The sequence below is a fragment of the Apium graveolens genome, chromosome 7 (assembly GCF_009905375.1).
Source record: "Apium graveolens cultivar Ventura chromosome 7, ASM990537v1, whole genome shotgun sequence".
Taxonomy (NCBI): Eukaryota; Viridiplantae; Streptophyta; class Magnoliopsida; order Apiales; family Apiaceae; genus Apium; species Apium graveolens.
Window position 1 is genome coordinate 189,074,904 of NC_133653.1, and position 13,031 is coordinate 189,087,934.

Here is a 13,031-nt window from a genome sequence, read left to right on the forward strand (position 1 = left end):
GTAAATTTGTATAATTATTGTCAAATTATATTATTTAAAAAAATTTGAATGAACAAATTCTACATCTTATAAATTTCAATTCAATTTATGTTTAAAAATTATATAAAAAAATAAGCTCGCAGGTATAATACAGACGGACTGCTTCTTAGCTTAATGCACATGTGTGGACTTGACTAATAAAATTAAAATGAACGCAATATTATATAAAAACTATCCTCAGAAAAGATATATAGCCGCAAATATTTTTACAACAAAACTGTGACCTTATTTTCTGCCGTACGACACACATTAAAAAGGTTTATTACAATCCAATAACAGCAAGCTTCGAACCACTCCCCAAACAAACTTTATGCAGCTTTCTTAGATATCTCCGGGGCCATTAATATCCTGCACACCAATAAGTGTAAGCATGTCATATACCTAGACCTCACAATACTGGTATACGACACGTGAATACGGAACGACACGATACGAATAATTAGTGTTTGGGTTCAAAAATTTGATACACGAATACGAAAAAATACGGATATAATTAGTATCGGGTCTGAGTTTCTGATATAGGTACACGACACGCAACGAAAGTACACGGAATAAATAAATAGTTAAACATTTTAAAAAATATAATATATATATATATATATTACATACAAAATATGAATTTTACGTATTCTAAATAATATATATATAATTGTAATTTGTAAATACTAAAAGTTTAAATACACTTTATTGGTCATTTGACTAGTTGAGAGCATTTAGGGTTTTAGTTTTTGTCCCTTTAATTTTCATTTCCCCCCCCCAATTTAACGGGCGCCCCTCGTGTACAAACTTATATCCCGCTTCCAAACTTTTCTCTTTCTAATTTAAATCCATACATATTACTTTAGATCAAGTAGTTGACTTCATGATTTTTATTTCTTTTGAATGTCCAACAATTTGTAATTTGTTGTACGCAAAAACATTTTCAATTGTTTCGTACTTTTGTATTCAGAACTTTGTTGTTCACTATTTAAGACCATTTAATTATCTATTGCATTTTTTAATATTTAATTTTTTTCGTATATAATCCGTGTACTTTAGTGTACCAAAGCGGGTAAACACGAATATATTAGTGTCAGGTTAGTGTCACCAAATTGGTACACGAATCCAAATCTGGGTCGGGTTCGGGTTTAAGGTTTGGTACACGAAAGTATATGGAACGTTTGTACACGACACACAGAACGTTGTCAGGTCTACATATACCCCGTAGAATACTAAAAATAAGAGATTAATGGAGCCTGGCTATTACCTTGTTTTCGATGACAGCACCATCAGGAATTTCCAATTTCTCTCCAGATTTGGCGTTAATGGTTACTTTCCCCTGAACAAGTAATAGATAATAATAAGACACAGGCAAATCAAACTAACAATAACAAAGAGCAATTGTATACTAAAACTACATAAGGAGCTTAAAAGCAACATCAGTTTAGTTTTGGTACCTTAAGAGTGACCCCAGTTCCAAACCATACATCGCCAGAAACCTTTAGACTATCTAGCTCAACGATACTAGGTATTGACTTGAAACGCTTTAAAAAGTCCGCAACCTGAAAGAAAAACAAATGATATAAGAAGCGCTGTACAAAAGCGCTCTAGAATTTTCAACTACTTGATAGATAGGCATATATCAACCTTCTTAAATTCAGGTCCCAATTCGATAGCAGGATTTGCAGGGTTTGCCCTTGCTGAGTTCCGGGTCACAAGACCATCAGCTAATGTATAAAGATCAGACTGTAAGGAAGAAACTGAAATTAGAAGGTCATCCACTTTAAAAACAAAAGTTTTAAACTCAATCAAGTTAAGAGGTTAACCTGAACCAAAAGCAAATCTGAACTCGCTTTTACAGGAAGGAAACGAGATCGTGGAACATTACTCCCAATAGCTTGATTGAAAAACTGGTTTACGTAAAATCAAAAGAAATATTGTCAAAAAGCTATGAAATTATAGAAGAACTTAACACAAAAGATGATTATACCATAGAGTCCTAATATATATAACTCAGGTGCACTGAATGCGTCACGTATAAACCAGAAAGAGATACAGCCGATGGGATTTTACGCAGTGTACCTTAATCGCAGCACCAGCTGCAGTTTCTAACTGAAGAACTTTAACCCCATCAACTTCCTGTAGCAGAATCATCTTCTTGTCAGTTGTAGTCCAATAATATGTGTTTTACCTGAGCAACAACAACTAAAGCGAAAATTACACCTTTGGGTTCGGAATAATCTCCATCTTCAATGCATTTTCTTGTACAAGTCTTTTAATCGCATTCAAGTTTACCCACCTGACATTGAAAGTAAGTGTTTGGTCAGGAGCATGTAATTGAAAATTTAGTTACTAAATCTTATTTCTACGAAAAAAAGATGAGCTTAACTTACAAGTTGTTGGTATTGAAAATTTTGAACTTCTCTATCGACTTAAATTCATTGACCTGTAGGAAACAAAAAACAAACAGTTCAGCTAGATACATGAAGTAAACCAGGTACATGGCTGTTGACTTTAAATGAATTAAACCACTAATTACTCCTTGATTTTATGTACTAAAATAATACAGAATTACTGCTGTAAACGAATTGTTATGTGAGGAGATCTTGCAAAGGAAAAGGTTGTAAAACTTATTCAGTATTATTTTAAAACGTAATTCTTGGTGTAAATAAAATGTGTTTACCTAATCAAAACTCAAATATATCCCAAAACTCGTTCAAAAATTAATTTTAACTGATTAGATAAACATATCACATTTAAAACTTTGGTACTTACCTTTTCCATTCTCATAATATAAAACCCTTAAAAGTCATGTATTCAGCTGTGTTTTAATTAACCCAGAAACTGAAGTAGACCTTTAAGTAAAAGATCTCCTTGAAATTTCATTGACACTCCTGCTACAAGATAGCATGTCTTAACATCTATGATTTATTTTTCTGTCTGGCTTCCCCCAGATATTATGAGCAAGGCAAGTACACAAAAACCACAAAATGTTACTCTATTCGTTTAGTCATGGCGTGCTAGTTCTTTCAAAACAACCTACATGTTTTATACCCAGTATGGGATTTCGAAATTGTTCAACAATATATATTCACTTCTAGAGCAGGGATATAAACAGGTCTGTATCAAGTTATACAGATAAACATTGTATATATGGTGTCAATGCACAACCGCAATAAAACACAAAGGAACCAATCTTACATGTTCATCAGGAACCTGCGCAATCTCCAGGAGCTGCAGCACACAAAGACAAGATGCATTAATATGCAAATAAAGCAGAGAACTCAGTCATAACACATATCTCTCTCTTAACTTCAGCTTGCTAAAAGGTAAAATTTAATAGCATTTTTTAGTGAACTACATTATATGGAGTAAAGACACCCTCGTACTATAAGCTATCTCTGTACAATGGGATTAAACATTGGTATTCTACAGAGATAGCAATATTAAATCTGTAACACATTATATTATTTACACTGAGGGAAGAAAAAAGTGATGTTTTGAGTTTTCTTCTCCTGCTGGAAGTAAGTTGCATTCAAGAAGTTTTAAATAAGAAAGGTTTTTTTGGGCCCTACAATCCCCCATTGCACTGACGTACAAGCCAGAAAACATATTTAGTAATTTGAGGAAAACATATATAGCTTACTTCCATAAGACAAACCCTATTAATGGTTGCATTTAACTAACCAAAAAGAATAAATATTAAGTCTATATGCATCACATAATATAAGTTTCCATAAACAGGGATTAAACATTGGTATTTTACAAAGATAGCAATATTAAATCCGTAACACATTATATTATTTACACTGAGGGAAGAAAAAAGTGATGTTTTGAGTATTCTTCTCCTGCTGGAAGTAAGTTGCATTCAAAAAAGTTTTAAATAAGAAAGGGTTTTTTGGGCCCTACAATCCCCCATTGCACTGGCGTACAAGCCAGAAAACATATTTAGTAATTTGAGGAAAACATATATAGCTTACTTCCATGTGACAAACCCTATTAATGGTTGCATTTAACTAACCAAAAAGAATAAATATTAAGTCTATATGCATCACATAATATAAGTTTCCATAAACAGGGATTAAACATTGGTATTCTACAGAGATAGCAATATTAAATCCGTAACACATTATATTATTTACACCGAGGGAAGCAAAAAGTGATGTTTTGAGTATTCTTCTCCTGCTGGAAGTAAGTTGCATTCAAGAAGTTTTAAATAAGAAAGGGTTTTTTGGGCCCTACAATCCCCCATTGCACTGGCGTACAAGCCAGAAAACATATTTAGTAATTTGAGGAAAACATATATAGCTTACTTCCATGTGACAAACCCTATTAATGGTTGCATTTAACTAACCAAAAAGAATAAATATTAAGTCTATATGCATCACATAATATAAGTTTCCATAAACAGGGTACCCGATTTTGTAGAAACCAGTGTATAAAAATGAATAATTAGGTAAATGTAAACTGCAAGCCAGCTACCAAAATTTATTTGAAGGAAGAATGTACAGAAACAATAGCTGCATATGAACCGAATAAGGCACGCCTTGTAAAAGTCATGCATTCCTGAACTCAGATTGCCTATGGTTATTTGAATGAATTGAGGTGGGAATGAACCGAGATTTAGTCTATTTCATTGATTTCTTTGCAGAAAATTGTTCTCATTGCTCGTTCCATACTTCCATTACACTTTATAAGTCACTTATACCTCTAATAAATGTACACCTTTCACTTCACACTTCAACCAACCTCACACGAGATTTGATGAGCCAAACTAAGACAAGCAACAAACTGTGAATACACATACCTGAACTTTTCCTTCATATGAAATTAGAGTACCACCTTTCACATCAGCCAGTGTTTTTGGTGTTACCTGCAACATCAGTGTGCATTGAGTCAGAAGAAACGATATGAAGTTAAAACATAAAAGAAACATGTATCAATCTCTTTTCAATACCTCCATGCAGTATTCATTTTTGTTTTTAATCAAGTGGTTCAAAATTTCTGTATTGATTGAGTTAAGAAGCACAAAATCGGGAATTAAGAACAAGGAGTCAAATTGCCAAGAAACATCTAGCAAGGATACTTAAATCGACAATAGCTCCCAAATTGTCTGAATTAGCAACGAACACATATTCCTTGCCCTGAAAAAAAATCAATTGAAAAACATAGTTTTCCTAAATTAAAGATGTTTTCTAGAATAACTGAGTTAGCTAAGAACTTAAAGGTATATAAAATGAAATTTGGGCAGAGAGGATAACCTTGGACAGTAACGCGTCAAGCTTTCCACTGTTCATCAAGGCTGAAAATACATCACCATGGCCAGGGGGATACCTTCAGGAGACAAAAAAGTAATAATACATACACTGTCACCTACATAACCAGAACTCAATTTGAAGGTTTCTGCTAATGGGGTTTCCTCCATTATGTGCTAGACAAGGTAAGGATCTACACGTCATAATACATTAACTAAATGCTTAACCAATCAAAAATAAGAAAGTAATGTATTCAATTCTGTTAAAAATAATTTATGATTGGCATCAACGAAAATAAGATCATTGATAGGGATTTAAAAACACAACATGTGAAAAATCGTAGAAGCCCTGGAATATAATAAAAGTGAGTCTTCAACATATGAAAGTAATAAATTTAATTTCAGAAAGGAGACAGACAAGAGAAGCGATGATGAATCAGTACCATCCATCTTTGCCAGAATTTCCTTTACATGGCAAGGGCATGAAATCTTCAACAACTAAACGGGGAAACTGGCTCTGTGAAGTCAACAAAGGGAATGTAATACCAGAGTGAGGGTACCAAATAAGCATTATATGGACACCGGAGAAAAATAGCAAACAAACCTGGTTAAATGTATGAATCTCAATCTTCGAGTTTTTGTATTTTTCTACAATCTATGTTTAAGAAAATATGATGATTAGTAACACCATATAAATGAACAGGAGACTGTTAAGTGAAATGAACTTGAGATACTCACCTTTTGTGTATCCTCATGTGTGTTAAATGAGTTCATTAGAAGAAGTGGAACATTGCATCCATACTTGGAATTAAGTGTCTGCGCCCAAATGGAAAAGTTAGCAGGACATATAAAAACAAGTGGAAGGGGACATCTTATTATGTCCAATATACCTCAATTTGGATGACAATCAAGTCTAAGAATGTCAAACCATTCCGAACTTCAATGACAGATCTGCATAACATCAACATTGAAGACATTAGGAGCCACTTTGGGGATGCTACAATGAAATGAAATTTATATTTGACCTGATGGTGATTGAATAAACATTAAAGGATTTTTCATTTTCTTGAGTAGACACTTCTAATTTGTGATAAGAAATTGCAGCTTTAGAGGGATCTTCAATCCGTCTATCAGAAAGATGCATATTAACTTAACTGTGTACCTGTTAGTGGAGCATTATGGTTTTTCTAGGTTAGTAAATAGTATTTAATCTACAATTTCTTTTAGTTGCGGCCAATAATAAAAATTTACATAATCACACGCACATGCGTCCACCGAGACTTAAACCTATAACTCTACAAAGTTGAGGAGTATGAAAGTTTTTTTGGAGTCAACTTAATCCACAAGCACAAAATTGCAATGTATAACGACATGGTTGTTATAAACAGAGAGTTTCCCAATCGATAGACTGAAGTGTTTAAATGAAGATGTAAGATGATAAATTAAAGACTCGAGGCTAAGCAACAATGAGCAAAGAGTATTCAAGGTTGTAAATAGTTGAACAAAGTACTACAAATTTATAAACACGTATTAAAAGATATACTTTGGTCCAGTACAGCCCATGGTTGTCCCTAATCCTCCATTAAGCTTCAACACCACAAGTTTGTCCAAAAGCTTCTGAATCTCCGCTGAATCTACACCATTTAGATCATTACTTTGATGATATTAGATTAGTTGAGTGGACTGCAAACTCCGAAACATCTAAACGCCGACTATGCGATGAATATTTTAAATTCAGTGCAACTCATAACTATATTGTATAAACACTATCAATACCTGTAGGCACAGCTGGCATGCTGTCGTAAGGTACTACAATTTCATCCGTAGGAGTCTGGATCTTACTCCATTCAACATGTTGTGCCTCACCACTTCAATGTAAATAATAAAAAAACAAAATAATTACTAATTACATACTCGAACGGACACGTCTCACTCTTACATCAAAAATTGCGACTAAACAGATAAGACAATTTATAGCTAAACTGAAAAGTTTGTCTGATTCCGAAAATAATTATAACCGAGCGTTAGATCTTTACAGACATAATCAATTCACAAACAAACTGAGCACATTGCAACAAAAGCGATCATAATTTCTTCTCTTGTCGTCATAAAACAAAAATCATCATCAACACAATCACTCTATATATACACCTTTATAACTACTTCAAAATCAATCACATCGATACATAAATATATAAGTCAACAAGAATCAAGCACATAAACACGTAAACTTCAAATTGCGATAAACTCAAAATTTTGTCTGATCCCGAAAATAAATGTAAGTGAACCTAAGATCTAACAGACATTATCAATTCATAAACAATTAGAGCACATCACAACAATAGATATCACAATTTTCTTATCTTGTCATCATAAAACAAAAATCAGAATTAACAGAATCACTCTATACATACACCTTTATTTGCAACTACTTACAAATCAATCACATTGATACATACATATACAAATCAACGCAAATCAACCATGTAAATACGCACCTCAGATACCGAGAAACGAGGCTGATAAATCCAGATTTCTCATTCTCACTGCAAAATTCACACACATAGATTTATAAATCAATGCATAAACTCACATATACATACAAAATCAAAATCAAATCGAGATTACCTGATCTGAGAGAGTCCAGAGACAGCAGATTGAAGCTTCTGGAGCTTCTCAGCATCAGCGCCACTCAAAGAAGCCATTAACAAAACTAATTAAAATGAAATGAAATGAAGCTCTTATAAAAACGTAGATCTAAATGCTTGTTGTGTGAGTGTGTATTTATAATGAATGAGTGTGTTTGCTTAGAAATATGTAAAAGTGCGATGTGCGCGGTGAAAAGTGATTGAATGGGGATGTATTGTAATTGAGACAAATGTAAAAGGAAAGAAAGCGTAAGCGATAAATAAGGACTTTGCGTCTTTTTTTACCCACAGATTTGTTCTCTGAGATTGAGAATATTCAGGCGAATATATTATGTAGCACGACGTCGTTTGCTTTTGTTTGTCTCGCGCCATTTTAAGCAAGTTTGTTTAATTTGGCAGCATAGCCCCAATTTTTAGGACCCTCAAGCTTTATCACAAAAACTTTCCGCAAATGATCGTTGAAACCATCTTTTCGTCATAATTTTAATTTTTGGGTCAAGTCATCTACCCGTACTTGATTTAACTCTGTAGGTAAAAAAATACATATAATTAGCAACAATTCTTATTTTTTACAAGTATAAATTCCTGCCCTTAATTTTTGATCTCGATATTATGCTGATTATATGTTTAAGGAGGGAATGTCCCTTCTGATCTTCATCTGCTCTGTTGAGTGATTTGTACTCACTCACTAATGAATGCCATGTTCACTTAGAAAAATGGATTTCACTTATTAATTATTGAAGACTGCAGATATATCAATTCATGTACATTCTTCTATACATACTTTGTCTCATCTCAGATATAATCTTAACAATCTCAACCAATATCATCTACATGGACCACAGCACAACTGACAACACTACTCAAGCAGAGAGAACTGCTTGCAAAAGGACACACTAATCAATCTTGCAAATTTTATGCGAAAATCTAGATCTTACATTCAAAGTCGAAAGAAGCACAGATACCTATTCACAATCCCAAAAATTAGGGAACAAAACGGCCTACATTAGGACCTTACACATTCAGAATATAAAAATAAATGCACAATTATGGCAATTGACAAAGGAACAAGAAAAATGTAAGGGTAAAGCTATATCTAGAAGGTAGCATTGCTTTGCAATGTTCCAGTCATTAGGCGGTTGAGGCATTTACAGTCGACACTTACACCCTACACTATCAATCTGTCATTTATTAGACATTTCAAAGATCTTCCTAAGCAAGTTATATTTACTATAAACATTTTCACATTTTTTGCTTTTCCTCACTTCACCATCAATTCGGACCTGTTACTCTCAGCTCTCACCTAAGCATCTCTTATATGGTGCAAATCCCTTTAAACACTTAACCTTGACCTTACTCTGGTCTGGTGCAGCTACTTCATCACTTGGTTCAGATGCAAATTCCAGTCTACCGACCCTTTCAGTTTTGCCACTTTGTGTCTTCACATCCCATCTTCTATCTCCATCTCCCATGCAACTAGTCTGTGTCTCCAAATCTGCTGAGGCATCTGATCCTGTGTTTGATCTTGCTACACACTCATTATTTTGAACCTCTTGAACTTGGAGCTCTTTCGCATTAATAGAATAAATATGATGCTTTTCTATAACTAGATTATGCAACTGTAAGAAAGGATAAGATGCCCCTCCATAGAAATTCCGATACGGAAGAGAAGTTGAAGAAGAACCAACTTCTACTGTGTTTGAATTCTCATTTTCGGTTTGCTTGTAACAATATGCCGCTTGCCCACCACATAATCCTGTCCCCAGATGTTCTGCATCAGTAATTGTGCTCGGTCCCATCAGGTTCAACGAAGATAATTGTACACTTCTTTCATCAGTCTCTAAACAAGGCCGTGGTTGGTAATTCTCTGAGCTTGCTGAAGCTTCTCCTGTAACTATTAAAGTCTTCCCGAAGAGCTTCAAGCTATGAGTAAATGTTACCTCAGTCGAACCATCTTCCCGTAAATTTTTCGATTTCTGGACCTAAATATAAAAACAAGACTATAAGAAGTTGATCTTATGTGTATTCCACAAAAATATATGAAGCACTTATAATACAATATTACCTTATGGATTTTCTTGTCATCGATCAAACTAACAGGTGAAGATAATCTGTTCTTAGACTTGTGTACCTCTGAAGGAAGAGTTTCTGATAGAAAGAATTTACTTAATTGGTCATCAGCAGTAGAAGATGCCGGCGATAAGCCATCATGCGGCAAATTAGGATCTGATGCACCTGTTATCTCTGATCCAAGAGCAGAGAAAACTGAACTTGGTGACTGGTTTTCTTGTCCCGAAATTGGGAGGTTCGAAGCAGAAGATATATTGTCTTCATCCTTTACACTTGTTCCACTGTTTAATTTAACCATGTTACGGGGATATGGATGCATATGTTTTCTTTTTGGACGGGGAGGAGGTACTTCAATGGGTTTCCCGGTGTTCTCTTCATTGCCACTTGACTCACGAGCCAACTAATCGCAGCAGAAACATATAGCGATTAGGGCAAAAATACCAACTACATAAACAAACACCTTAAACAAAGATGACAAACTGAAGTATACTGTTCAACTCTAACAATATGGCATACAATTAAAATGCTGAGTAAAGATTTGCAATAAGATAAGTCAACCTTAGAAAAGAACTTCTGAGCATGACTTCTTATTTGCACTGCAGTTTTTGTAGCGATATGCTCTGTACAAAATGAAAAGCTTCGATAAACATACATAAAATTAAGAAATCTGCTCACAAAGTGCCATCCAGACAAAATATTTAACCTTCAATAAGTTTCCATGCCCGACCATACAGCTTTAAAGCTTCTAAAAATTTCTTGTGCTCTTCATCTGTCCAGCTTTGCCTCTGCTTCGTGATAGTATATGGTTTCCTTACCTACTCAATAAACAGACCAAACAAAAAACTATCTAAATTTGGAAAATAATTGTCAAAAAAGGAAGAAATAATGGATTGCCTATTAACCTTAGGAGCATAATCATCCAGAGTCAATTTGGACCTTGTATCCCTGCTGTGATCCTATATAAAAACAAGACATCAATAACAACTCTCTCAAGTCTCAACAAGGTCTCGGCAGTCCAGAAATTACCTAACCAACATGTTATTAGTTTATTGTACATATGTGCTTTCAAGGAAAAAAAGAGTTTATTTGTACATAGTAATTAGCATTTCTTCTAGTAAACATGCAGATGTAAGTTATTGCCTGACAAAGCAGGTAAACATTCACCATTTAAACACTTTAGCTACAATAAAATAACTGTTATTCACTAAGCAAACACTAAATCCTATCAAAACATAGCACCACTTAAACAACAAACATTCTATCCAGCATCACATAGTGGCATGTAAACTGCAAGAAAATCAACAGGCCCTGTAGTTCACTCTGCCACACTGTAACCACTAATCACTTCACTTACCCGTACGAGAGCAACCCTAATCAAGATTATGCCTCGGCTTCACTGATTAATGTTATATTTCAACCATGAAAGCATAATCTAAACATAAACTCGGTGTAAAAACAAGACTTCATTATAAGAAGTCTCTTATGTCATCTCTAGCCATAAAAAATTCCATCTTTTAGTATTTCTTTCACTTTACACAGAGCATCTGTCCATCTTTTTTCAGTTGATCAACTAATCTTCACTACATAATCAAACCAAAATTATTACTACTATCTTAGTATCTTCTAACTTAATCACTTAAGATTAACAACTCTATCTCTAACTATAGAACACAAAGCATTAAAATTCATAACATATCTAACATAAAATCAAAAAAACATTTATATCATACCTGCATATCATCTCTTGCAGACCTCATTGATCCTAAAAATACTCCACAAGGACCACAACCTTGCAAAGCGAAAAATCACAATGATTAATCCAATCAGAACCCTTCTCAAGGTCCCAAATTATACACACATGTATGTAAAAATATAAACTTTATAACTTACACTTGAAATTTATCAACCTGAACAAGGCAGAGAATCATCCACTTTTTTCACTAGAAAGCTGAATAAAAAAATCTACACAACAATCTTAATCACAAAATATCATAACTTTCCACTACCACAAGAATAAATTCTTGAAGAATTCAAGAAAAAAGGAATAAAATAACAGATTATTCATGTTGTCATGTGAAAATAATGGAACAAAAAAGGAATAGAAATATCTGGTATTCAAAGAAACTAAAATTGAGCAAATGGGTTTAATAACAGAATCAAAAACAGAATTTTATTTTTACCAGATTTGCAAGAAACAAAAAGGTGTGAGAATGGGAAGAAAGTAGGAGAGAGAGAGAGAAGGATAATATTATTGGAGATTATTTGTTTACTTTAGTGTTAGGAATACTACCTAATGTGGAACTAAAGTACACTTTTTTAAGACATTGAGGTCCACGTCAGTTTTCGATATTTTCAATTGTACTTTTTCTAAAATTAAACGATATAAATGGATAACAAATTTCTATTTTGCTTTCTTTTTTAAAAAATTTAAAAATTTTGTAGTTATGTACATTTTTTGACCGAGTCGAAGTCAATTTTTAACAATCTTGTTAGATTAATTAATCAGGAATAAATCAATACTAATTTAAAATATGTGTTATGTACGAGTATTCATTATTATATTTATTTATTTATATTAAAATAATATAAAATGATGATATTTTTAAGTAAATGCTTAATTTAGTAACAATTCGTCAGATTGAAATGTGAAAATTTGGTTGATAAGATTTTTAAAATAAATATTTAATTTAATATATAATTGATGGGATTACAAACTGAAATATTTGATTGGTTATGTTTTTAGTATTTAAATTCAGCAATTCTATTGTTTAATTTTGAAATTTTTAATATTTTTGATTGCCTGATTGGAGATAATTAAAATTGGGGTTGAATCAAATAATAAAAAATTCAGATTATTACCAAAATTATAAGATTGGAGTATATTTAGTAGAGATGAATAATTGAAAAATCATTTGAATATAATAAATAAAATAATAAATTTCATTTATTAATTTTAATATGAAATGAGAAGACTATTGAAATTGATATACTATTAGGAAAAGTGTTGTTGTTGTAAAAATTAGATGACAATATGTAATTTT

General features: G+C 33.0%; 2 protein-coding genes across 4 annotated transcripts; both read right to left on the bottom strand.

Moving 5' to 3' along the window:
- Positions 1–174: 174 nt before the first annotated feature.
- On the bottom strand, positions 175–8,186 carry LOC141671454 (UTP--glucose-1-phosphate uridylyltransferase-like). The gene is made up of 21 exons (XM_074477709.1): positions 7,901–8,186; positions 7,771–7,818; positions 7,049–7,140; positions 6,816–6,906; positions 6,163–6,223; positions 6,011–6,088; positions 5,877–5,927; positions 5,716–5,789; positions 5,280–5,352; positions 5,105–5,162; positions 4,976–5,022; positions 4,826–4,891; positions 3,220–3,252; positions 2,412–2,464; positions 2,242–2,317; positions 2,101–2,157; positions 1,845–1,928; positions 1,666–1,764; positions 1,476–1,580; positions 1,286–1,357; positions 175–387 (listed from the first exon to the last, which is right to left on the bottom strand). The coding sequence occupies exons 1-21, from the start codon at positions 7,975–7,977 to the stop codon at positions 361–363; spliced, it is 1,422 nt and encodes a 473-aa protein (XP_074333810.1). The 5' UTR covers positions 7,978–8,186; the 3' UTR covers positions 175–360.
- Positions 8,187–8,999: 813 nt separating this feature from the next.
- LOC141672664 (uncharacterized) lies at positions 9,000–12,234 on the bottom strand. Of its 3 annotated transcripts, none has more exons than XM_074479315.1 (7): positions 11,898–12,234; positions 11,721–11,779; positions 10,893–10,946; positions 10,694–10,805; positions 10,549–10,610; positions 9,986–10,390; positions 9,000–9,902 (listed from the first exon to the last, which is right to left on the bottom strand). In XM_074479315.1, exons 2-7 carry the CDS (start codon positions 11,745–11,747, stop codon positions 9,213–9,215), a joined length of 1,350 nt encoding a protein of 449 aa, XP_074335416.1. In that variant the 5' UTR covers positions 11,748–11,779; positions 11,898–12,234; the 3' UTR covers positions 9,000–9,212. The 3 variants fall into 3 exon arrangements, with proteins under 3 accessions (XP_074335416.1, XP_074335414.1, XP_074335415.1); XM_074479313.1 differs by having other exon boundaries at positions 11,881–12,234; XM_074479314.1 differs by lacking the exon at positions 11,898–12,234 and having other exon boundaries at positions 11,721–11,871.
- Between the last annotated feature and the right edge of the window lie 797 nt (positions 12,235–13,031).